The 26676-nt window shown below is 45.0% G+C and overlaps 1 protein-coding gene across 1 annotated transcript in view; it reads right to left on the bottom strand.

The window, feature by feature from the left end:
* Positions 1 to 26676, bottom strand: part of SLC5A1 (solute carrier family 5 member 1) — a 70369-nt gene extending 43693 nt beyond the window's left edge. The window contains exons 1-5 of the mRNA XM_003821489.6: positions 25985 to 26676; positions 19430 to 19501; positions 2349 to 2453; positions 1367 to 1426; positions 793 to 897 (exon numbers count right to left, since the gene is read on the bottom strand). Coding sequence (XP_003821537.1) covers positions 793 to 897; positions 1367 to 1426; positions 2349 to 2453; positions 19430 to 19501; positions 25985 to 26119 — 477 coding nt within the window. The 5' untranslated portion in view covers positions 26120 to 26676. The remainder of the gene's footprint in view (positions 1 to 792; positions 898 to 1366; positions 1427 to 2348; positions 2454 to 19429; positions 19502 to 25984) is intronic.

The raw sequence follows: 26676 nt of genomic DNA, 5'->3' as shown, positions 1-26676 counted from the left end.
TTTCAAAACACATTGTTATTAGCTATAGTCACCATGTTGTACAATAGATCTCTTGAACTTACTCCTCCTATCTAACTGAAATTTTGTATCCTTTGACCAATATCTCCCCAACTCCCCACCCGCTCACCCCCAGACCCTGGTAACCACCATTCTACTCTCTGCTTCTGAGTTAACTTTTTTAGATTCCACTATGCTGTATTTGTCTTTCTGTGCCTAGCCTATTTCACTTAACATAATGTTCTTCAGGTTCATCCATGTTATGGACATGGACAGCATATTCACAACAAATGACAGCATTTCCTTCTTTTTTAAGGCCGAGTGGTATTCCATTATGTATATATGCCACGTATTCTTTATCCATTCATCCGTTAATGGGACTTACATTGATTCTATATCTTCGCTATTGTGAATAGTGCTGCAATGAACATGGGAGTGCAGATACCTCTTCGATATATGTATTTCAATTCTTTTGCATATATACCCAGTAGTGATATTGCTGGATCATAGGGAATTCTATCCCTAACTCCCTTTTAATCTTCTATTAAGAACTGCTTTCCCTGAACCTTCACAAACCTGTTTGTGTTTTCAGCCTGCACCACAGTGGAGGACAGATTTCCATTGAATTCCATTGGCTCCTCGATGCAGAAATAGGACTTTACTCCAAGGCGCAAGAAGGCTTAAGGGGCCAAGTTAATAGAAATGTATAGAGCCGCCTCTTGGTGGGCAGCATGTGATGAGGAATGAGAGTGGCAGCTTCTGAGACAGCCCAGCCCTCTGGGGCAGTGGACTCACCGAGATCTTGGTGAAAATGTAGAGCAGCAGGGACAGAAGGGAAAGGTAGACCTGGATCCGCTGGCCTCCAAACCGCTTCCTCAGGTACTCTGGCATTGTCACCACCTGCATGGGGTGCGAGGGAGGTCACTGCCAGCCACAGTGACCAGAGGGCCCAGAGCAGACAGAACAGTGACACCATCCTAATATCAGAGCCACAGAATTGTGGTCAAGGATTCATAACTTTTGCTGGCCAGAGAAGTCTGCGAGGTGGCCGGATGGCCCCTGACCTCCAGCCATTTGCTCATTTTAATCCCATATGCCCTACCACTGTAGGAGTAGCTAGGTGTTATCCCAGCCCAATAAACCTGTCACTGGGCATCACTAAGGAGCCAGACCCTTGCCCTGGAGGAGGAGGAGGAATATACCCATATAATGCCACTGCAGACAGTCGGGAATTTCATAACCTGGGAGTGAAAGCCAATCCACAGATTTTTCTGCCATTTATCCCATAATGTCTCCTCTGCCCTCTAGGAAGACCAAGCTGACAGATACATTTGCCAGCAGGAAATGAAATAACAGAGCAGATACTTACCCCAGCCTTAATATAGATGGGGACAAACAGCCAGCCCAGCACAACCACCAAAACCAGGGCCTGAAATGAACACAAAAGGTGGACTCAAATTAGGAGGAAACTTAGCCCATCCCTGCCACCTGAAGGGCCCCTCAGCTGCTGCAGAAAAATTACCCAGCATGTTCTCCCCTAAGGAGCCGTTAGAGACTGGAGGAGGCCTTTGCTGCCTAACTGACCCATGGAAATAGCAGCTAGAAAACAGCAGAGAGGAGCCCGGGAGGCTGCTCATCAACATCACAGCAGTGGGCCACACCTAGAGCACTGGGTTCTCCTTCACCTCTTCCCTGGTTTACACAGAGTAAAATGCCATTTAGAGAGCTTTAATAATAACAATAATAATAATTAATAATTACATTTATTATTACGACTACTATTATTATTAGAGGCCAGGAGTTCAAGACAAGCCTGGGCAACATAGTGAGGCCCTGCTTCTACAAAAAATTAAAAAATTCGCCAAGCATGGTGGCACATGCCTGTAGTCCCAGCTACTTGGGAGAGTGAGGTGGGAACATCGCTTGAGCCCAGGAGTTTGAGGCTGCAGTAGGCTATGATTGCACCACTGCACTCCAGCCTGAGCAGTGGAGCAAGACCTTGTCTCTAAAAATAAAATAATAAAAATTTAAAAAAATAATAATAATAATAATGGAAATCTGGTGGTAAGCATTTCCAAACCTCAAACATGGCTAGAAGGGCCTTGGCTTTTTAACATGAAGGGAAAACAGAAAAAATACTATTGCTGTCATACCAGTGGTTTTCTCATGCTACTCTGGTGGAAAGGGAGCAGGGCCCTGAGGCTCCTGAAGTCATGCCCCTCCTCTGTCTGCACCCTGGGGTGACCCTGAAGGGTTCCCTAACATCTTCAGCTCCTCTGAGCATAGATTGAACTGGTTGACTGCTAAGGCTCCTTCCAGCCCCAGTGCACCATGGCTGCAGTGTTACTCACATTCCATTCAAAGCCTCCAATGGCGATGCCTGAAGCTGCCCCGGTCCCGGCCAGCCCCACAAAGTGGCCACTTCCAATGTTACTAGCAAAGAGGGAGGCTCCAATCTGGAAACGCAAAAGAAAGTCAGGTGAGGGCTCTGTGCTCCCCCAGGACACTCAGAGTGGGTCAAAGAGAGAGGAGACATGTCAGCCAAGAGAAGGACAAGAAAGAGCAGAAGTGGGCTGGGAGCACAACTGTGCTGGAATCATCAGGGACAGCTGGTTCAGAAGGCAGATGTGGAAACTTGGAAAACAGTAAAGATGAAAAGGAGAGGACTGGAGAAGGAGCAGTGGGATGTATCCCAAAACCAGATCATCTGTGAGTCTTTTGTGGGCCCCGTGTCCAATCCTGAAGAAGATATGGGAAGTCCCACAGCCACCAGGCCTCCCTAAAAATCTCCTTCAAGGCTGTGTGCCTAGGAGCATGAGCCCTTGATCTCCATATCCCCCAGCATGCCTGGTGGCTTAGGATCTTGCCGAATACAGGCTCTCAGTAAACACTGACAATTTTCTTGAGAGAAATCATTTCAAAGGAAGTCTCTGGACCTTAGTCATTTGGTCAAATGAGGAGGGGCGTGGAGCTGATGATTTGCAAGTGATTCCTAGCTATTAAATTATGTGACTCCATGAACTCCCAAGTAACAAGAGATGATATTAATAATAATAATGATTCTCTAGATCATATAGTATTGATACTTTTTACAGAGGTTCTAGGGACCACACGGACACATGCACAAAACACTGCATTTTTCAAGGATATGCACATGTCTAAATACAGATTATAGAAGACAGATTGGAAGCACATGTATCAAATACCCAAGAGTGGAAGACTGGAAGGGGAAAGGAGAATAAGACTGTGAATGGTAGACAAAAAAAGAAAATATCAGGTAAAGCAAGAGAGGGATCTTGCACAACCAATCATAGTACTGTGTCAGCAATTCAATTGCATTTGAGGCCAAAAAGAACTCCAGAAAGTTCTAAAGTCCTTCTGTATCCAAGAGGAGAAGGTACAGCAGCATTTGATAAGAACCAAACAAGTGTAATTATCCCCATTCTTGCTAAGCAGATGAAGAGTGGCTTGTAGTTACTTATCTAATGTCCCAAAGATGGTCCAAACCTGGAACAAAACGCTTATTTCCCAAAAGACAGATTATGCCAAGAAACTGTTCTAACTATACCAGCCCCTATTCCCAGTATAAGGCAGCTGGTGCTTAGTGCCAAATATTAAGTCAGGGGAGAGGGAGATTTCTGAAGGCTTAGCCAGAAGAAGTTCTCAGAATGACAATGAGGAGACAGTGGTCGGTGCAGGTGCATTAATACATTTGCTCAACAAATATTAATTTAGCATCTACTACACGTGTTAAGCACTAATAACAGCTGTGAATAACACAGACAAAATCCCTACTCTCAAGAAGCTTATATTCAAATACTGTAAACATAAATAAATAAACAACAAAAACAATGATCCGAGAGTGGTAAGTGCTATGAAGAGAATAGAGGGTGTGATAGAGTGATTAGATTGAAGAGTCTGAGAAGGTCACTCTGTGGACTTTCTCTAATATTAAAGAATTACTATTATAATTCAGACCTTTAAGCTGAGATCTAAATGGCAAAAAAGTTAATCATTCAGAGACCATAGGAATAGCATTCCACCTAAGCAAAGACCCCCTGACACAGGTATGCACAGCTGAGAAGCAAAAAGAAGGTTGATATATGATAATGATTTGTGATCTTAATATTTTAAAATAGAGTCATTTAGGCTGGGTGTGGTGGCTCATGCTTCTAATCCCAGTACTTTAGGAGGCTGAAGCAGGAGGATTGCTTCAGACCAGGAGTTGGAGACCAGCCTGGGCAACATAGTGAGACCCAGACACTACAAAATGTAAAAACTTAGCTGGGCATGGTGGTGCGTGCCTGTCGTACTACCTACTTAGGAGGCTGAGGAGGGAGGATCAATTGAGCCCAGGACCTGCAGGCTTCAATGAACTATGATCGTGCCACTGCACTCCAGCTGAAGTGACAGAGTGAGACCCTGACTCAAAAAAAAAGTTAGTTTTATTCTAAGTGAGATGGGATGACACTGGAGGATTTTAAGCAGGAGAGGGACAGGACCTAATTTGCTTTTTTAAATTGCTCTAAGTTGTGTATAGATTGCAGTGTTGGGGGCAAGGAAGAAAATAGAACAACCAGCTGGGAGACTATCCCTGGCTTAGGTGAGAGAGGACAGTGGCTTGGACTAGGGTGACAGCAGTTGAGACAAAGGCAAGCGTAGAGATTAGGAAGTATGTTTTAGAAACAAAGTTGGCAGGCTCTGTTGATAGGTTAGATGTGGGAAATGTGGGACAGAATAATCAAAGGTAACTCCTAGATTTGGGAATTGAGTAACTGGGTGGACGCCATTCATTAAGAAGGGGAAACTAGGGGAAGGCAGGTTGTTTAGAGACATCTACCTCCTTCTGCTCAAAGCTTGAGGGGGATAACAGTCCACTTTTTTTTTTTTTTCCTGAGACAGGGTTTTATTCCTGTCACCCAGGCTGGAGTGCAGTGGTCCATCTCAGCTCACTGCAACCTCTGCCTCCCAGGCTCAAGTGATCCTCCAGCCTCAGCCTCCCAAGTAGCTGGGACTACAGGCGCGCACCACCACAGCCGACTAGTTTTTGTATTTTTTGTAGAGACGGGGGTTCGCCATGTTACCCAGGCTGGTCTTGAACTCCTGGTCTCAAGCAATCCATCCGCCTTGGCCTCCCAAAATGCTGGGATTACAGATGTCAGCCACCCTACCCAGCCTAACAGTCCACTTTTAATCAGAAGTTTCATTCTGCAAGTGGCCTACCTGCCCTGACCCACTATCTTTTCATTTATCACCTCTTGCTTGATAAATAATTAAGCCTAATGCTGTACTATTAAGGACATAATTACCAGAAATTATTAACTGCATTAGATGAGTCATAAGTTCAAAAAGTCCTCTCCAATATCTCTCCCAAACAGGGACATTGTCCTTTAAGCAATGTCAGGCTGTTCCTGAAGTCCCCACTCACTATCTGAGAAGAGAGTGGAATGAGGCCAGGAGAGTTCGGGGTATCAGAATGTCCTGAGCCCAGGTTCTATTCATTTCTATTAGGGGAACAACCTTCCTCATTCTGGACTCCCTCTCTTTACCCCATGACCTACACTTAATCATTTACCAAAACTCTGACTCTGCCTTCACAATATTATGGCCACCTAGCTCTTTCTAGATAGCCCTTGTGCTGCCTGTCACTATCTCTCAACAGGACCAAGTAGCGAGCTGCTAGAGGATCTCTATTCTCTCCTTTCCGTCAGTCACCTCCCCACCCACCCACATGGCCAAGCAACCTCCCTAAAGCACAACTCTGATCATAACACTGACCTATTCAGAGACTTTCCTGGACACCCAAAAGGGCCTGTCAGGTGGTCTTCCTGACAGCTACAGGCCTAAAAACTGTCTTAGGAATATAGCAAGGTTTCAAGGTAAAGTTCCCTCAAGTGCAGAGACAGCATGAGCTTTACAACTCAAGTTCGAATGTTTTCTTGACCTCTTACTCTCTGGGTGATTAGAATATCTGCAAGCCTCCGTCTTCTCTCATGGCAGGGTTGGTGCAGGAGTCAAATGAAATAATGAACCAGTTGTGACTGACACAGCTGATTCTCAATCAGTGTCCCTTCCCTCCTTTCTCCTCCCAAGAGGATAATTACTTCACCCTCAAAGACACTTAGCAAAAGCTACAATGGATACTGTTATAGACAGAATTGTGTCCTCTCTGCAAAATTCCTATGTTAAAGCCCCAACCCCCAAGGTGATGGTATTTGGAGATAGGGCTTTTAGGGAGATAATAAGGTTAAATGAGCTCATAAGGGTGGGGCCCCAATCTGATAGGATTGGTGTCCTTATAAGAAGAGACACCAGAAATTTCTTCCTCTCTCTCCCCGTATACATGCACAGTAAACAGGCCATATATGAGGACACAGCAAAAAGGCAGCCGTCTACAAGCCAGGAAGAGAGGCCTCCCCGGAAGCCAACCCTGAAGGCACCTCGATTTTTGACTTCTAGAACTATGAGAAAATTAATTTCTGTTGTTTAAGCCACCCAGTCTGTGGTATTTTGTTGTGGCAGCCTGAGCCAACTAAGACAGACACCATTGTTTTATGACCTGTACTCCCCTGCCAGGTTTTTACACTGCCGCTCCTGTTGCTGGAACTCACCAACAATGCGTTCATCATGCCAATTTCCCAAACATTTTCTCTGTCCACTCCTCATCCATGCTCATGCCCATTTGAGAATGGGCACCACTCCCATGCAGGGAGTGACCCAGTGCCGTGAATCATCACGTCCTTCTCTAGAATTTCTCCCCCATGTTCCTGTGAATTCAGGATTTCAGACTTTATCTAAAATTTCCCCAACTTGACCTCACCTCTCACTTACTACTTTACCAACCCTCCTCACCCTCTGATGGGACTCGAAAGGCCATTACAAGTATGTGGATACTTTTGCTGCTTGTTGTGCAAGATGAACTGAGTCTGACCAAACCCAACAGGTCTGAGAGCATGGGAATTGGGAAAATAACATAATGTCACATCACAAAATGCAGAAAGGCTATTTATTCTCTTGATTTTAGGGAATTAATAATCACATTTTACCACGTAGATGTCCTATCCTGGAAGGTTGGTGGGAGGGGAGATGTACGGAAAAATTAACCAATCATTGAATCTTTCAGAGTGGAATGGGTCTGTGGATGCCACAGCTTAAGTCCCCTTTGCAACACCTCCCAAGTGATGGTCAGTTCTTAATGCATACCTCTAGTGACAGAGAACTCGCTACCTTACAATGCAGCTGAATCTGTGGTAGAACAACTCTACTTGTTAAAAAGTCATTCTTTATTTGAGCTGAAGTCTACCCATCAGTCCTGCTTCCACCCTTTATAGTGCAACAGAACAAGTAAAATCTCTCTTCTGCAAGTTAGCCCTTCCAATATCTGAGGACAGGGATGGTTTCCCTGCTTCAGTTTTCCCCAGACTTCTTATGTGTCTGTTCCTCTTCTCGTGTGTCTGTTCCTCATCGACAGTGGACTTGATTCTCATCACCATTGTTGTTCTCTGCCGCCCTGAGCCCCATCTCTGTCCCCAAAGTGGACCTCAGACCTGAATAGACTATTCCAAACATGAGCCATCCAAAATGAAGCAACCTGCCCCTCTTGACTTCCCGTAAGATTTTAACATCATCCACCTTCAAATCCTCTTTGAAACCTGTCACTCAGCCATGAGTTCTTGGCAGTACGGAGGACCTAGGCCAGTCCCTCTAATTGCCATCACTATTAAAGAATCTGCCTCTCTGTTATTTGGAACATTCAGCAAGAACAGATTTCCTCCCATTGCAATTTAGATTCCTGAAAAGACCAATTTGGTTTGCCTTAACAAGACAATGGCTCTATCACTTAAATTCTTTTTACTTTAGTCCCTCCAAGGTTTGGCACAAATTTAATGTTTCCCCCTTGTGCCTCCTCTAAAAGGAAAACTACCTAAACCAAAAACATCAGGCAAAATCATTTCTCCCTACTGACTTTTTTTTTTTAAGACAGAGTCTTGCTCTGTCACCCAGGCTAGAGTGCAGTGACATGATCTCAGCTCACTGCAACCTCCCCGTCCCAGGCTGAAGTGATTCTCCTGACTCAGTCTCCCAAGTAGCTGGGACTACAGCTGCATGCCAGCATGCCCAGCTAATTTTAGTAGAGACAGGGTTTGACCATATTGGCTAGGCTGGTCTTGAACTCCTGACCTCAGGTGATCTGCCCGCCTCAGCCTCCCAAAGTCCTGGGATTACAGGCATGAGCCACCGCAGCCAGCCGCTACTGACAATTAACGTTAGAAGTCAGAAGCTGGCAGGAATTGCATCTGTCTCTCGAACCAAAGACAGGTGTTACTCTATTTAATGACCCACCCAGACCTATTGAAATCAGAGTAATAAGCTCTTCGGGTGATTCTTATGCCCAACAAAGTTTGAGAAGCCTGCCCTAGAGTGTATTGAAAGCCACTGTTTCCTCCTTAAACTTGTTTTCATCACTCTTCGGAAGCAGGGATGCAGTCTGTAACTATACAATTAGAATGCTAAAATCTGGCCTGGTGGTGTGGTGTCTCAGGCCTGCAATACCAACACTTTGGGAGGTTGAGGTGAGAGGACCACTTGAGGCCAAGAGTTCAAGACCAGCCTGGGTAACATAGTGAGACCCCGTCTCTACAAAAAAATTAAAAACTAGCTGAGCATGGTGGCATGTACCTGTAGTCCTAGCTACTTGGAAGGCTGAGGTGGGAGGATCGCTTGAGCCCAGTAATTCAAGGTTGCAGTGAGTGTGATCATGCTGCTGCACTGCAATCGGGGGGACAGAATAAGACCGTGTCCCCCCCAAAAAATGCTAAGATCTGGAGGACAAAAAGTGAAAGAGGCTCTCTCCAAAATTCCCTGCTTAACTGCCAGAGTTGTAAAGATCTGTTACCCACTGGGCACAGTGGCTCACACCTGTAATCCCAGCACTTTGGGAGGATGAGCCAGACAGATGACCTAAGGTCAGGAGTTCAAGACCAGATATGGTCAACATGGTGAAACCCCATCTCTACTAAAAATACAAAAAAATTAGCCAGACGTAGTGGTAGGTGCCTGTAATCCCAGCTACTCGGGAGGGAGGCAGGAGAATCACTTGAGCCTGGGAGGCAGAGGTTGCAGTGAGCCGAGATCGCGCTATTGGGCTCCAGCCTGGGCAACAAGAGCAAAGTTCCATCTCTCAAAAAAAAAAAAAAAATATATATATATATATATATGTGTGTGTGTGTGTGTGTGTGTATATATGTGTGTATATATATGTGTGTGTGTATATATATGTGTGTGTATATATATGTGTGTGTATATATGTGTGTATATATGTGTGTGTATATATATATGTGTGTATATATGTGTGTGTATATATGTGTGTATATATGTGTGTGTATATATGTGTGTGTGTGTATATATATATATGTGTGTGTGTGTGTGTATATATATATGTAACCATGGCACCTGTGCTGCCCAGTGGGCGGCATTTTCACTTCAACCACATGCCAACATATAGAACATGGAGTGAAAGAAACTTTGACTGATCTCACCAGGGAGGCCCTGGAACTGGAAGGCTTGGTAGAATCAAGACTTCCATGATACCATCAGGCCGCAGCAAAGTTATGAAAGCAAAGATATTTCGACTGGAAATCCACTGAAGCTACTCAAAATCTTGGTGGGAAATCATTCCGCAAACAATTTATCTCCTCAAGAGATGGGATTGTGAGAGTTCTCAGAGGTGATCTCAACCACCAGAGACAACAAAGGTTGTTGACCAGAGCACTTTTCAACCTCTCAGCTGTGGCGTGAAATTCAGAAGAGGAATTACAGGCACTCCAGGCTCTCTGCAATAAAGTCAGTCCCACCTTCTCCAATCTCAGCAGCCCTGCCATGCCCTGCCATGTCCCCTCCACTCTGGCAAAACCACACTGGCTCAATTTCCAAGATGTGCTCTGTGCTTTCCTGCCTCCTGCTTTTGTTTATGACATTTTCGTTTTTCCTGGAATGCCCTCTTCATCAAGCTCTGTCTATAAAAACACTTCCCTCATCTGCAGAATAAAGCCCAGTCCCACCTCTCCACTGACACCATCCAGAGCCGATCTCCATCCTCCAATCTCTTACCTCATGTGTTGTCTGTTCCCCTCTCCTGGTGCGTGTCACATCCCCACTTTGATAACTGCTTCCACACAAGTCTGCTGCCCCAAATACCTTCTAGCCTTCAAAGAGCCCACTTTTGGGACAGAGTCTTTTTCTGTCACCCAGGCAGGAGTGCAATGGCATGATCTCGGCTCACTGTAACCTCTGCCTCTCAGCTGTGGCATGAAATTCAGAAGAGGAATTTCAGGCACTCCAGGCTCTCTGCAATCCAGTCCTGCTTCCACTTGACAGAGGACATTCTTTGCATATGGCAAGGACTCAGTAAAGATCTGCTGAGTGAGTAAGTGATATCAAATCTTTGAATGTTCCACTTGGGGAAACAACAGAAACCATAGCAACCAAATGTCTGAGAGCTGCATTTATTCCCACTGGGGCATGGAGTCAGGACTCTTCTCAGGGACATGCCAAGGACCACTCTCTCCTGAAGAAGAGGCAATAAACCTAGCCTGCCAGGCCTACCCAGGGCCCATGAGAACAGCAGGGTATACTGGAGACTATGAAGTGGCTCTGTGAAATATCAGTCTGGCAACCCACAAGCTCAGTGTTCATAAGAACAAGACCATAAGGGGAACTGACCTTATAGGTTAGTCCGTCAAATAGGATTTTTTTAATGTTAAATACTTGGTGTTGGCAAGTAAATAGGCTCTCCCACATATTTCTGGTAGAGATGTAAATTGATACCATTTTTCTGGAAAGTTGTCGGTTGGTACACGTTAAAATCATTTGAAAGTTTGTCTCCTTCCACTTATATGACCCTATTTTTAGGACTCGGTTTTAAGCAAATTATCAGAGATGCAGACAAAGACTTAGATACAAGGATTTCATCAGTATGTTCATTGCTATGTCATTTACAACAGAGGAATGTTGGAAACCACGTAAGGGCCCAACAATAGAAAAACAATTGGATAAATTCAAGTTCATATTTATGATAGAATTTTTAAAAAATTTTTGTAGAGACGGGATCTCGCTATATTGACTAGGCTGGTCTCAAACTCCTGACCTCAAGCTTTCCTCCCAAAAGCCAAGTTTGGCTTCCCAAAGTGCTAGGATTATAGGCATGAGCCACTGCACCCAGCCATATGATGGAATATTGTGCAGCCATTAAAATTATAGCTTTGAAGAATTCGCTATGACATGAGGAGATACAAACCTATATACCCTATGAGCCCCAAAATGTTTAAATATATGCATAGGTGTGTGTGTGTGTGTACCTGTGTATACATAAATATATCCAAATTTAACAATGATTATCTTGGGAAGACAAAACAATGAGTGCATTTAAAAAATACTTTTCCAGTTTTTTCACAAGGGGTTTGTATAATTTTATAATCAGAACACAATCCTTTAAAATCTTTAAGAATAAGGAACAACAATTCCAGAGCTATCTCAGATTCACTAGCAGAGCCTGAGGACTGAAAGCAAAGTAGGCATGTAAGTTATGTGTTTTTTGGGGGGATGTAGAAAAAGACGTGAAAATGTCACTGAGTGCTAGCTACAGTTATGTTTTGTGTGCCTGGAAATAGAAAATTGACATCTTAACCCAGCTCATGTGATGTTAGAGCTGGAATTACCTTGGAAATGATTACAGCTGACCTTGTTATTTTCCAATGAAAATAAAATTGTAGCCCAGAAGAAGAAAGTGATTCACGTTTACATATTAATTTTATCTTTATTTTCACACCCTAAGGACAGTAAGTCAGCATGTGCACACTCAGGATCACAAATCTGGGCATCAAGAATTGTCCTGGGGGCTGGGTGCAGTAGCTTATGCCTGTAATGCCAGCACCTTGGGAGGCCATGGCAGGAGGATCACTTGAATCCAGGAGTTTGAGACCTGCCTGGGCAACATAGTGAGACCCCATCTCTACAAAAAAATAAAAAATTAACTGGGTGCAGTGGCACTGTCTATAGTCCCAGATACTCGGGAGGCTGAGGAAGGAGGATCCTTTGAGCCCAGGAGGTCTAGGCTTTGATGAGCTGTAATCACACCACTGCACTCCAGCTTGGGCAACAGAGTGAGATCATATCTCAAAAAACAATGAAAAGAATTGCCTAGGGCAATGGACAACTGGCTTCACAATCAGAGGCAGCCAGGGGATTTTTAAAAAGGATCCTGTATCAATAATCATACTTGAAAGTACAATTAAATGGCATGGACATCCTTTTCCTCCCCTCCTTCAAAGCACACTGTGAACCTTCCAACCTGGTTCTAATCTTGGTTCCGCCATAGCAAACTATGTGACCTTGAGGCAGTCACTTTACTGCTTTTAGCCTCAGTCTCTTCCACTGTAAACCAAGGATAATAATCTTTTTTGGCCTACCCTAAAGGGTGTTACTGGACTTTAATGATGTGACAAAATTTAAGAAAGTTTTGCTCCACAAAGACATGCTATTCTGAAGAAGTACTGATGCTTTTACACAGCCCATGTTTTTATAGATTACCCTGAATTTCCTGAAAGAAACAGAGTCGTCGTTTTCTCCTTGAGGAAACAAGGTCATCATAGCCCAAATGGAAAATGCAGTCAGCTAATTTCAGGAAACATTTTTCTTTGTTAACGAACCATCTAAGACCCAGAATGTCCAGAATTCTGGAGATGGCTTCCTGCTCCCTGCTTTTGTCCTTCTCTTTAAGGGATATCGGGAGATCCCAGGGCGTCTTCTCCATGCCTTCTCTAGGCTGTGCTGGACTCCTCCATTGGGATATCCTCCAATAGTGGTCCTTAAACTTTAACATAATCAGAATACAAGATATACAGTTAAGTCTGCCTATCTTGAATATGCAGATTCACAGATAATATATTCATTATACATTTGTAGCATAAGTATGTCCCGAATATTGCATGGGACATACTTATGCTAAAAAAAAAAAAAAAAAAAAGACAGGAAAGTATGTATTGTTTGCCTGAAATTCAGATTTAACTGGGCATCCTGTATTTTTATTTGTGAAATCTGGCAACCCTAATCAGAATCACCTGGAGGACTTAAAACACAGACTGGTCAGGCATGGTAGCTCACACCTATCGTCCCAGCACTTTGGGAGGCCAAAGGGGGAAGACTGCTTGAGCTCGGGAGTTCGAGACCAGGCTGCGCAACATAGCGAGACCTCACCTCTACTAAAAATCAAAAATTAGCCAGGCGTGGTGGCACGCACCTGTAGTCCCAGGTACTCAGGAAGCTAAGGTGGGAGGATCGTTTGAGCCCAGCAGATCAAGGCTATAGTGAGTTATGATCACGTCACTGCACTCCCACAGAGCAAGACTGTGTCTCAAAAAACAAACAAACAACAACAAAAAAAACACACGCAGATTACTGGGCCCCATTTGCTAGCGTTTGTGATTCAGTAGGTCTGGTTTGAGGCTAGAAATTTTGCATTTCTAACAAGAGTGCAGGTCTTGCTGATGCTGCTGGTCTGGGTACCACAGTTTGAGAGCCCCATCCTGGGAGAATAAGAAAGGGAGAGGAGAATGCTAACTTTTACAGCACCACCTTTGGGCCAAGGGTTGGACCATGTATTTCATTTGCTTTTTCTTATTTAATGCCCACTACAGTTCTTTGAGGTTTGTATTATTCTGATCTTCATTTACAGATGACAATAAGGATCAGAAGGTTGAAGTGACTTGCCCAAGGTCTTATAGCCAAAGGTGACTGAAGTCCCAGGGGCACAGGGAGAGGCTGTGGCACACACTGACTTTCTGGTTTTTCCCAGGACATTCCCTTCTGAATGTCCCTGAAGGGGCACAGTGGGGTGAGAACCTCCTACCCATCCCACTGTAAACTCAGGAATGGAATGTGCTCATCTGTGTCATGTTTTCATATTCCTTCTTCACCTTCTAGGAACTTGTCTTTAATCATGATTAGTGTCTCTCTTAGGAAGCTCTCTCTTTTCACAGAGGAAGTCTGAAAAGATTTAATCTTGGATCATTGCCATCTCAAGGATCACACTTCCTGGATTGGGACAGAAAATCAGATGGAGCTCCTATATTCAGAGTATTTTATTTCTGAGACTCTAGTAAATATTTAAGCACAGGCTTTGTTCCAGAGTCATCACAGTCTCTATTTACTCGGCCAACTCCTATTCCCATGGACAATGGTCCTCTTTCACTCATTACCTTCATGAACTTCTCTCCTTGCCCAAAGAAACAAAGGGGCAAGAAATCAGGAAACCACTGACATTTTCCCACCAGTCTTTGGCACAAAAGGCAGGTGAGGTCTTCCACTGGCGTTTAGAGGTTAAGGAGGCTGAAGACCAATCCATCCTCTCATCGAGATGAGCCCATCTTTGGAATCATCAGCAATTCAGGGTCACTCACTCAAAGCACCTGATCTAAATATACCATCTTGGCCGGGTGCAGTGGCTCACACCTGTAATCCCAGCACTTTGGGAGGCCAAGGTGGGCAGATCACATGAGGCCAGGAGTTCAAGACCAGCCCGGCCAACATGATGAAACCCCGTCTCTACTAAAAATACAAAAAAATTAGCCAGGCTTGGTAGCACAAGCCTGTAATCCTAGCTACTAGGGAGGCTGAGGCAGGAGAATTGCTTGAACCTGGAAGGTGGAGGTTACAGTGAGTCAAGATTGCACCACTGCACTCCAGACTGGGCAACAGAGTGAGACCCTGTCTCAAATAAATAAATAAATATATATACCATCTGTACCCCACACTGGCCCCCTTTCAGTTTTTCAAATATCCCAAGCTTCTTCCTACATCAGGGCCTTTGGCCATTCTGTTCCTTCCACTTGGGTTACTCATCCCAGAATCTTCACATGGCTGGCTCCTTCTGATCATTGAAATCTCAACCTGAATGCTCAGTCCTCAGAAAGGCCCTCTTTGAGCCTATGTTGAATAAGGAAGACCCTTCTCCCTCCCACTGAACCTCACCCTTGACTCAAATACACTTTCTTCTGAGCACTTAACTATTATTGATAATTTTACATATATTTTGTAAGAATGTGAGGGACATAAACACACACATGCACATGGATATATCAGCACCTACATGGCATCTGGCACATAGTAGGTATCAACATGCAGTTGTGGAATGAGAGAATAATACTACATAAATAGATGAATGATTCAATTCACAGCTTAAGGAGGAGAAGCTGGAGATGAGAAACAATTACTATTTTATCTTTTTTTAGATGGAATCTTGCTCTGTTGCCCAAGCTGGAGTGCAATGGTGCGATCTCAGCTCACTGCAACCTCCATCTCCTGGGTTCAAGCAATTCTCCTACCTCAGCCTCCCAAGTAGCTGGGATTACAGGCACCTGCCACCATGCCCAGCTAATTTTGGTATTTTTAGTAGAGACGGGGTTTCATCATGTTGGCCAGGCTGGTCTCGAACTCCCAATCCAGGCGATCTGCCTGTCTCGGCCTGCCAAAGTGCTGGGATTACTGGTGTGAGCCACCGCACCCGGCTGAGAAACAATTATAATGATGATAATCATGATAGGCATCCCTTGGACAGCATTAACTATATAGTGTCCTAAGAGATTTACATGTATTAACTAATTTAATCCCAGATATATTTCTAATATGAATAATACAACGAATTCATTTTAACTGATAGTTTCACCACCTTTCTGCCTCTTCCGACTTCTACCAACCAGAAATACGGATTACAAAAAACGGTATTTTTTTTCTGTCTACAGAAGCACTAATCTGTTAGAAAATTCTGGGAAGGCAGCCAGTGAGAAAGGAGAAGCCGGATGCTTAGGTACTAACTAGATGGCAGGGACTTGGTTACACATCAATCAATTGATGCCTAGAAACACCAAGAATACATGGAGTGGTGAGTGGTTGTGTATTAATCAGAGAAGCTACTTAGAGGAGAGACTAAGCTATGAAGAATGGGAGGGAAGTGATTCCACCAAAAAAAGAGAAGGATGAAGGGGAGAGAAAGAGGAAAAGAGAAGAGAGAGGAAAGAGAAGGAAGAAAGGGAAGGAGGGAAAGAATGAGGAGAATAAAAAGGAGGAAGAGAAGGTGGAGGAATAGGAAAAGGAGAATGAGTAATAGGAAGAGAAGAAAAGGGAGGAAAAATAAGAAGGAGGAAGAAGAAAGAGCAAAGCAGACACTGCTGTGATAACCCAAAAGCTCCCACCCAAAATATACCAATGGGGAACTACCAAGTTTTGCAAAACCTCGACTCAGACCGAGAAAACAAATGGCCTGAGAGTGAGGAAACATAGCCACACCAAACTTTACCAAGGAGTCCAGTGTGGGCTGAAATTGGGAACTCTGATTAAGGCTTCCTTTTCCAGTTTTACTCCCATGAGCCTAAACAACAACAATTTTTCTCTATGCATGAAAACAGAAATTTGGAGCACTGCTGGAGGCAGGCTTTGACTTAGACCCAGCACCCTCCTAACCTCCTGAATTCTTACCACTGTCTATACTGTGTGGACCCTGCACCAGAGGCCAGAATATAGACTCAGGTCTCAGGTGACACCACTAAGGGGGACCAGCATGAGGGTCTGGGACATGTCCCTCTTCTCCCTCATTTCTCTTTAATTCAGCCCATATTTGTCAAGTGCCTTCTTGCAGTGCAAGGCCTTGGTGTTGTGAGGCCAAAAAAAAAAAAATTAAGAAAAGCGTAGGCCTAGCTCTCATCACAGGGCACTGGGATAAGTAAGAGCACATGCAGGTAAAAAGCAAGTAGAGCAGGGAGAGAGGGCCAAATGGACCTGGGCCAGAAGAGGCAGGAATTGTTTCCCCCAGGCTTATGAAGAGTCAAGTACTTATCTTTCCTTCTCACTTCTTCCTGGAGTGCATCCCTGCCTCTCTCATGTCCAGTTGCCTGGTTCCCTCTCTTCCTCTCCAATTCATGAGCTCCCCACCCATGTATTGGGACTACCACGTTTTTCTAAGACACCCTTTGGCCCCTCTGGTGACATCATAAGTGGCTGGACTTTGATCTGATCATTAGGTTTTAGAAACATAACGATAAAATCAGATATATTTTACGCAAGAGGACTTGAAAAGTTTGAGAACCTGTCCTCTTTCTTCAGGGAAAATTTTCATCAGGGTCTCTGGTCGGCCCCAAATGAAATAATTTCTTGGTTTTCAGACCAATCTTTAGGCCACACCAATTGGCCTCATAAATTTCCATCTCAAAAGACAAGGATAAAGAGACCTGAATAACCAGAAGATCAGAGGAAGTCTTAGCTCTGTCATTATCTTGTGTAAACGTGGGCAACCCATGGGGTTAATCATCATCTTCACTCTACTTACCTCACTAGATCATTGAGGATTCAATCAGATAAGTGATATGACAGTCCTTCAATAGGTTTCAGTTGCAAAGAAGAACAAGAGCTAAACCTGAGGGTTTAATGTGTGCCAGGCTCTGTTCTGAGACTGTGTGTGTGTGTCCTCAAAACAACAAATCTGGCCCTCCACCTATTTTTGCAAATAAAGTCAGCCACATCCATTCATTCATCCATTTTCCTTGGATGTTTTTGTGTTACAACAGCAGAGTGGAGTAGTTGTGACAGAGATTGCATAGCAGCAAAGCCAAAAATATTTACTATCTGGCCCTTTACAGAAAAAGTTTGTCAACTATTCTGTTGTTGTTTTGTTGTTGTTGGGTTTGGGATTTTTGTTGTTGTTGTTTTTGTTTTTTGGGGGGTTTGTTGTTGTTGTTGTTGTTTGAAACAGGGTCTCACTCTGTCCCCTAGGCTGGAAGGCAGTAATGCAATCATGGCTCACTGAAGCCTTCACCTTCCCAGATCAAGCGATCCTCCCACCTCAGCCTTCCAAGTAGCTAGGACTACAGGTGCACACCACCACACCCAGCTAGTTCTTAATTTTTCTGTAGAGATAAGATCTTGCTATGTTGCCCAGGCTGGTCTTGAACTCCTGAGCTCAAGCAATTCTCTCACTTCTGCCTCCCAAAATACCTGGATTGCAGGTGTGAGTCACTGTGCCTAGCTGAAACTTAGAATTTTAGTCCTGGAAGAGCCTTTGAGATTTCTTATCTGACCAGCTCCACATTATAGAGGAGACTCTCGGAGACTCAGAGATTAATGAATTGCCCAATGTCACAAAGCTGGAACAAGCCAAATCCTGTGGCTCCTTGTGCAGTTCCCACTCCCTGCCCTTTGGAATACTTCTTTCTGAATCTAAGGGAGCTGATCCCATGGAGCTGGCTCTGCCAGTAGTCCTGGTAGGTGTGATCAAACTCTCTTCCAAAACAAGAGTCTCTCACTGGGCTGTGTACCTGGGGCCTCACTTCTCTGTAATTTCTGCTGCCAATATCCAAAGAGTGGGGAATTCCCCTTCGAAGCTCAGCCCCTGAGCTTCACAGCTTTCCTACCATCACATCTCCGCACAGACAGCTGTGAGTGAAACGTGGCAAACCCTGGTGCCACATAAAAAGGGAATCCTGGGCCACCAACCAGCCCACAGTTATGTAAGGTACAGTTTCATGGTTTCGTGTTACTCAGATGAGTTGCCTTGGCTTGCTTCAAGCATGACTCAGGCTTCCGGGGACCTCCCAGCCCAGATCCCTATGTAAGCTGACTCTTCTTGTAATTTCAATCCTGGAGTCCTTGCTCCTTCCCTCTGATTGTCCCTTGCTTCTATCCTCAAGCCAACACACAAACTGTTTTTCTCTCTGGGCCTCATTCAGTTTTCAGGAACAGAGTCTGTTTCCAGAGTTTCTGAATCTTCACCTGTTTCAGGTCATAACCACTCCTTTCAAAGCCCCCTAAACCCCAGGAATGCCCAAAACCAGTCTCTCCTCTATCCAATATGTTTTCAGACTTTATGAGCTCTGATTTTCTCCTACTTTTCTTGTGGGTGACAACCCAAACCCTCTCTGTCTCAGGTATATCAACCCAGGTCAATACAAGTTGTTCCTTCTTCCAGAAACTTCTCTGCTGCCCACTTTTCCTATGGCACAGAGCGACTGGGATAAAGGCAGATGGAGGGGCAAAGGGCAAGTGAGATGTCAGCAGTGGAGAGCCTCTGACCCCTGTGATATGTTCCTTGGGCCAGCGCATTTGAGAACTGATATTCTGGTTATGGATTTATGGACCAATGACAGGCTTTGAACCAACTTTGTGTTTTATTGAAGGACTCTAAGGGTGATTTATTTAAAGGCTATTCCCTTACTACAAGAGATTAAGGGTGTCCAGGAGACCCGATGAGCATGAGACTCACTGTCAAGAATCTGGTTGGGATCCTTGAATCCTAGAATCACCACCACCCAAAGCCAAGAAGAAAATGAGTTCCTAAAGGGAGTATCAGTTAAGCAGTTATGCAAATAGCATTTCAGAGAAAACTTACCGGCCACCACACCATACTTCGGCCTGCCAGGAAGAAGCCTCCAACAGTCCCACGATTGGTGGAAAACATAGCCTGAGGAGGAAAGGGTCAAAAATGTAATCGAAAACTAGAAGAGTGGCCTTGCCAGCCAAAAGGACATACCTCCCCATTCGTGCACCTTCTTCTACACACTCCACTTTCTGAAACACTTTCACATTCCTTCTTCCCCTGCAGCCTCAAAAGACTTAGATGAAGGAGGCAGGAACCTACATTTGACAGACAAGGAAACTGAGGCTTAGAAGATACATACAGCTTACTCTAGGGCTAGTGTGAAATTAGCTTCCAGTATCACTTCCAGCAAGTCACTCCACCTGGATCTGCTTGCTTGTCTGTTAAATGGCAGGAATGGAACTTTTTATGCCTTTCTTACAAGCATATTGAGGTTCCTAATGAATGCTATATTTATTTTAGCCTCTGAGTAGCTGGGATTACAGCCACATGGTGGCATGTGCCTATAATCCCAGCTACTCAGGAGGCTGAGGTGGGAGAATCATTTGAGCCCAGGAATTCAAGACCAGCCTAGGCAACATAGCAACACCCATCTCAAAAAAAAAAAAGAAAAAGAAATATCATACTTTTAAAAAGTACCATATGGGATGTGAGTTATATCTTTGTTACCAGAAAAGTGAAAAAATGCTCTAAGAATGCAAGGCATTTGTACTAAATATTAAATAAAAGACCAGACAAATTCAAGTCTTTCCTCTCTGAGGGTGTAGGTAGCAGGTTGCTGGAATCATCATATATATATATATATATATATATATATATATATATATATATAATGATTATATATAATGATTAATGATTAAATATATATATAATGATTAAATATATTTATTTATTTATTTATTTGTTTTAGACAAAGTCTCAGTCACCCAGGCTGGAGTGCAGTGGCATGATCTTGGCTCACTGCAACCTCTCTCTGCCTCCTGGGTTCAAGCAATTCTCGTGCCTCAGCCTCCTGAGTAGCTGGGACTACAAGGCATGTGCTACTACGCCCAGCTAATTTTTGTATTTTTAGTAGAGACGGGTTTCACCATATTGGCCAGGCTGGTCGCGAACTCCTGACCTCAAGTGATCTGCCTGCCTTGGCCTCCCAAAGTGCTGGGAATACAGGAGTGAGCCACTGCACCCAGCCAATATATCATGACTATTGTGTTAGTATAGAGGAAGGAGAGGACTCTGTCAGACCAGGGAGCCAGGAAAGGCTTACAGAGAGAGCAGTATTTCAGCAAATCTTGATTGAAGAAAGAGTGGAATTTTATTAGAGAAGAGGGAGGAATGTGGTAAGATTCCAGAAACAGCAGATCTAGAGGTGGAACCTCACCCAGCATGGAGAAGGAGAGAATGGCGAACAGTGTTATCTGATGAGCCTGGCTGAGGCATTTGAATGGAGAGAGTGGTGAGAAGTGGAGCAGAACACCCACTCACAAATGCCAGGCTAAAAAGTGCAGGCTTTATTGCATAGGCAGTAGGGAGCCACTGAGGGTTCATGAGGAGAAAAATGACATGAATCTTCAATGTACGATGACCAGCTCCTCCCACAGATCCCTTGGGATGTTGCCTCTAAGCCTTTGGATTATTTCCGGTCCAGCTCAGGCCCAGGGCCAGTCCTCCAGCAGAAAATGGGGTCAGTGCCTCTGTTCCTGGCCCCTGGCCATCTTCCCTCTTCTGTGTTATTGGCTTCTCTCAGCGGACACTTGCTAATAATGTTAGTAGCTGATAGTGACTTAACCCTGTCAGAGGTGGCACCTTTTTTTTTTTTTTTTTACATGGAGTCTCATTCTGTTGCCCAGGCTGGAGTGCAGTAGTGCAGTCTCAGCTCACTGCAACCTCTGCCTCCTGGGTTCAAGCAATTCTCATGCCTCAGCCTCCCGAGTAGATGGGAGTACAGGCACACACCACCACGCCTGGCTAATTTTTGTAGAGACAGGGTTTTGCCATGTTGTCCAGGCTGATCTTGAACTCCTGATCTCAGGTGATCTGCCTGCCTCGGCTTCCGAAAGTTCTGGGATTACAGGCATGAGCCACCACGCCCGGCCGATGTCTGCATTTTCATAGGTGACCACTGAGGCTAAAAAGCATCACTATTCCAAATCACTATTCCAAAGGCGTTAACTCCTGATGGTGACATCTCAGGCACTTAGACACTTGTAATTTATTCATCAAACATGCCTGAGACACATAACATTTTGCTAGGTGCTCAGTCTGCAACGATGTATTGAACTTAGTCCTTTAGGAAGCAGGGCCATTATTGTGTCCCATCAATCAACATAGATTTCTTGAGCACCCCCGTGTGCTGGGCAGTACCCGGGAGAGCATGGCTTGGGTCTTTCTGGACTCCTGGCAGGGCTCTTCCTCCCAAAGGAGATACTGTGAAGTCCTCTGTAGCAGTTTTTTTGGGAATAGCAAGAGACCTAAGAATCAGAAAAGGTAGCTAAGGGCCAAAACAGAAAAAATTCCCAAGGACCTGGTCTGTAGCAACTGACCAAGGAAAAGCCATTCTGAAGGTCACTGTGAAGTTGAAGATTGATATCCCCAGTTGGTCTCAGAAATGAAGAGCTTAGAGGAAGAATGTGAGGGCAGAGACTAGAGTGGGGAGCTGAAATAATTCAGGAAAGATGATGGGGAGGAACAAAAGGTGAAGAGAGGTGTGTATGCACCAAGTCTTTTCTTCTCTGGAATTTTCATCCCCTCATCTATGCAAGCCCAGATCCTACCTATTCATCCTTCAAGGCCCCTCAAAATCCACTTCCCCCATGAAACCCTACCTGACACTCCCCCATGGAAACGTCCTCCTTCCCTACAGCCTCCTCACTTCTCCAAATGAAAGTCTGTGAACACCCAGATGACTTCACTTATGCCTTGTTCACAGCCATTACAATTTTTTTTTTACTTTGTGTTACCATATTACAAATTTTTAATTTCACATAATGCTTTGGGCATAATGCTTTGTGCACAGAAAATCATTGTTCTGTGAGCACAAGAGGCTCAAAGGAAAACTTTAAAGTTCCAGACACCACTTTGTAAACCACAGTGTTACATTCACCTGTCCACTCTACAACTGCAAGAGAATGAACTCACAACTCCAAGCTGCTGGGGTAAAAGAAGGACAATTACTGACCCACCATGTTTTGGTTTGGGGTTTACTTGGGTTCTATCTCCACGGAATACAAATATCATTGAGCAGAAAGGAAGAACTTTAGGCCTCTGTCCAGATGAGGAACAACTTAAGAAACTGAGGATGCTGGGCCTGGAGAAGAGAAGCCTCAAGTGTGGCCTGTTGTCTTCTGAAATGTAAAGTGGGACAGACATGATGCTTGGTGTGGCCCACATAGGACACAACCAGACAAAATGAGAGAAGTTCCAGGACATCGGGTCTGAGCCCAGAGCCAAAAGGAATATCCTCTCTGTCAGAGCTGTCCAGAGATGGAAATAAAGCCACTTGGGAGAGTTTCTACTGGAAGTGTTCAGGTGAAGGCTGTTGACAACTAGTCAAGGTGATTTTGTCAAATGATCTAAAGAAAAGCATCAACTTAAAAAGAAAAAAAAGAGCAAAGGAATTCAGCACCATCAGGACACTGTCACAACAATGCAATGATAGTAAGGACCATGGAGGGAGTATTCCCAGAAAGGCAAGTGTCTTGGGGGGTGGGAAAGGTAGAATAGTGGAAAGAGCATTGGCTTTGGCATCATAAGACCTTGATTCTTGTCCCAGCTCTGGGACTGATTCATCTGAATGACTTCTGGTCACCCTCTCCGATCCTCATCTGTAAAACAGAAAGGTTGGGCTCCCTCAAGGGCCATTCCAATTCAATCATTCAATGATGCTGTCGGTTCAAATGACTGCATAAGACAGGGGTCAGTAAATTTTTTTTCTTTAAAGAAAAAGGGCCTGATGGTAAATACTGAGGCTTTGTGGAATATACAGGGTCTCTACTGCAAATTCTTCATATTTTGTTTTGTTATTTCTTTTTCACAACCCTTGAGAAGTGTAAAAACCATTCTTGGCTTATGGACCATACAAAAACAGGCTGTGAGACAGATTTGGCCCATGGGCCATAGTTTAACAACCCCTGGCTTGAGGGGATTTCAGGATAGCTTGATGAACTCTTCCAGGAAGAATAAGGTCAGAGATCCAGCTTCAAAGGATATAAAATTCCCTAAGAAACAAACTGATAGGTGGTGAAAGAAAAATGGAAATTAACTCTGAAGAAGTAAGAAGCCAAATTCTAAAATATGATTGGAGGAGGCAGAATTGTAAAAGAACAAAACAGAATGAAATAATGTTGGAAGAGATAGAGAAGGTGACAGAGGGACATTGACTGTGTGGGTCTTTTCTAAGTTGAAGAAACACAATGGGCCTGGACCATTCTGCCTGTGCAGCCCAGAGATCATGAAGGAGTCAGAATGGCCGCCCCTGAATCAAGCCACTCTTGCCACTTTAATAGCAGACAGAGGAGGATAAACTGGAAGAAATCCAATGCATTAAATGACCAGGGTCCAGAGGCACTGTCTAATGGGGGAAGATTAAACATAGACAAATACTAAACAGGCTATTAAGTAGCATTTAGCAGGACAAGTGATACTGATTCACTGATACTGATTCACAGATACTTGAAACATGTAAACACCATTTAAAAAGTATAAACACCTACTAGACTGGCAGGGCTAAAATGAGATTGGTTAAGAGAACCGATATTATCAGAGATTGTCTGGGAAACAGGCAGTACTGTATAGCCAGCAGATGACGGGCTCACACCTTGGCTCCAGCACTTATAAGCTGGGGTGGGGTGGAAGGAGGAAGTCAGTCACAGTGGCAGAGTGCCTGGTACCATAAAAAATCAGGAGTCAAGAGATCTGAGTTCCAGGAACAATTTCATCTATTGTAACCTTAGACAAATCACAACCACATGAGGCTTCAATTTCCTCTTCTGTAAAACGGGGATTAGCATTCTGGCCTTCCCTGTCTTGTGGCTTTTGTAAAAATATACTACCCACCTGACCACTGCTGCCCATTTTACTTACAAGGATAAACATTGTTCAGAGCCCAGATCATACCATGGAAGGTAAATGACAATAGTAGTTTTTTTTAATCCTAGAGTCCATAAACAGCTTTCAGATTCACCTCTGCGTATCCTCACCACAACCATGGGGGAGTCATTAGAATAGATAAGAGTGTACCTATTTTAAAGTTGAGTAAACTGGAGGCTGAGGGAAGTTACCAAATGTTGCATGATTTGAACCATGTGAAAGCCAGTAGTGAACTTGAGTATCCTGGCTCCTAGTTGGTCAGTTTCCACTATGTCTGGGAAGCTGAGAGTATTGAGGAAAAGTCAGCCATACTGACCCCATGTGACACTTGGGAGGCATTCTGCCACATCTAGTTTCTACAATTCCTTTGGAGAAAAAAAAAAACCACTTCCTTTTGTCCCTGAAAAAGCTCTGTGTCCACAGAAGTGTTCATGCCTACCTTCCTCTCCTCTAAGTCAAAAGAGTTCAACACAATCACCAGCTGCTACAGCAGCCTCCCTGGGCTTATCACCTCCACCTCCATAACAATCACGAGAATGGCTGGAACATCTGCAAACTTTTTATATATTTTTTGTAATTTTTTTTATTTTTGTAGAGACAGAGTCTCACTATGTTGCCCAGGCTGATCTCGAACTCCTGGACTCAAGCAATCCTCCCACCTTGGCCTCTCAAAATGCTAGGATTACAGGAGTGAACCACCACAGTCGGTCCTGCACACTTTTAAAACATCTCCTCCTCTAGTTGTTGGGCGTGCCACAGTCTGTCATAAGTGAAATGCCCATGTTCCAGGCGGCTGAGAACAAGTTTCTCTGGTTTGCTGTGTCCCCAGAGTCCCAAAAGAAGACACACATTTCCCTCTCTCCAGTGCCAGGTCACCCCCAGGTCTTCCTCCTCCTCCTTTTCCACCCATCTTTCTCATCTCTAACTTGATCCAGCCCCTGGGATCCTCATGCACAAGGCCTCTGGGTCAGCCTCTCCCAGGAGTGGGGCATGGGTCAGCATCCCTCTGTCTGCCACCTCAGCATCCCCATCTCTGGGGCTGGCAGAGGCTGTGGCTTTCCCACTCCACACCATTTCTTTCCCATCTGAAACTGGATGACTAAAAGGTAGGACAGTAGTCACCTGCTAGAGGCTCATCTCCCAAGCCCCAGAGCCCTCCCTGTAGCTCTAAGCAGCCGCTTTCCTGCCCCTTACACTTTCCAGCAGTCTCTTCAAACCCCCACCTTCCTTCTCTGCTCACAGGCTCAGGTATCCTCCTTGGTCCTTCCTGGCAGGCTGCCCTGGGCACCCTTCTCACTTCTGCTCATCCTTGCTTGCCCTCCTCCCTTCATGCTGTGCCTCTGAGTGCTTCTAAAGTGCTTCCAAGTCATTTCCTCTCCCCTCCACCGACACTTAAGCCTACTGCCCCTTGCAGCTCAGCGAGGCCGTTGCTCCTCCTCTGTGCGCACCCTCCCCACCCGCATCCCAGAACCCGCTGCATACCCACAGTCCGACGGCCATCACTACCACGAAGTAGATAACGATGATGGAGATATCGGCTGCATTGCGAATGAGCTCGTGGGTCTCAACAGGCCGGGTGACCGCGGTGGTCGTGGGGCTCCAGGTGCTACTGTCCATGGTGGCAGCGTTGCGTCCTTCCCTCTCGCCAGGGCCGCTAGCTCCTTATACGGCCTCCTGGTTAATGATCAGCACCGGGGGAGGGGACCTGGGACTTTGAGGGAGCAGGGCAGTAGCGCGGGGCCCCTGCGATGCCTTGCGGCTGCACCGTCGGGAAGCAGCTCCGGGCGTGGAGCCCAGGAAGGAGCACCCAGCTGAGCTGTTGGCTGGGGCGGCGGCCCGGCAGGTAAGAGCTGTCCTGCGAATGGGGAGGGGCCAGCCAGGGGGTGGTGCCCGCCTGGCACAAAGGCCCACTGTACTCCCACAGCAGGCACCAGCAGCGCCACCGCACCTGCCCTTGCCAGAGCTGGAGTGGCTCCATTGAGGGAACAGGCCACCTGGGGCTAGGGGCCTAGAGGCTTCAGATCACCTGCCACCCATCCTTGGACTAGTCCCATGCCTTCTAAGGACTTGGCTTGTCCGCTTGTAAAATGGGTGCAGCACTCTTCTGAAGAATCAGTCAAGTCTTGTTCTCCCTAGAGAACATTCTTGAGAGGACAGAGAGTTGCTGGGTGTCA

Source organism: Pan paniscus, chromosome 23 (genome assembly GCF_029289425.2).
Source record: "Pan paniscus chromosome 23, NHGRI_mPanPan1-v2.0_pri, whole genome shotgun sequence".
In the NCBI taxonomy this organism is placed as follows: domain Eukaryota; kingdom Metazoa; phylum Chordata; class Mammalia; order Primates; family Hominidae; genus Pan; species Pan paniscus.
Note: the sequence above shows the minus strand (reverse complement) of the source record. Positions and strands in the feature narration are given on the sequence as shown.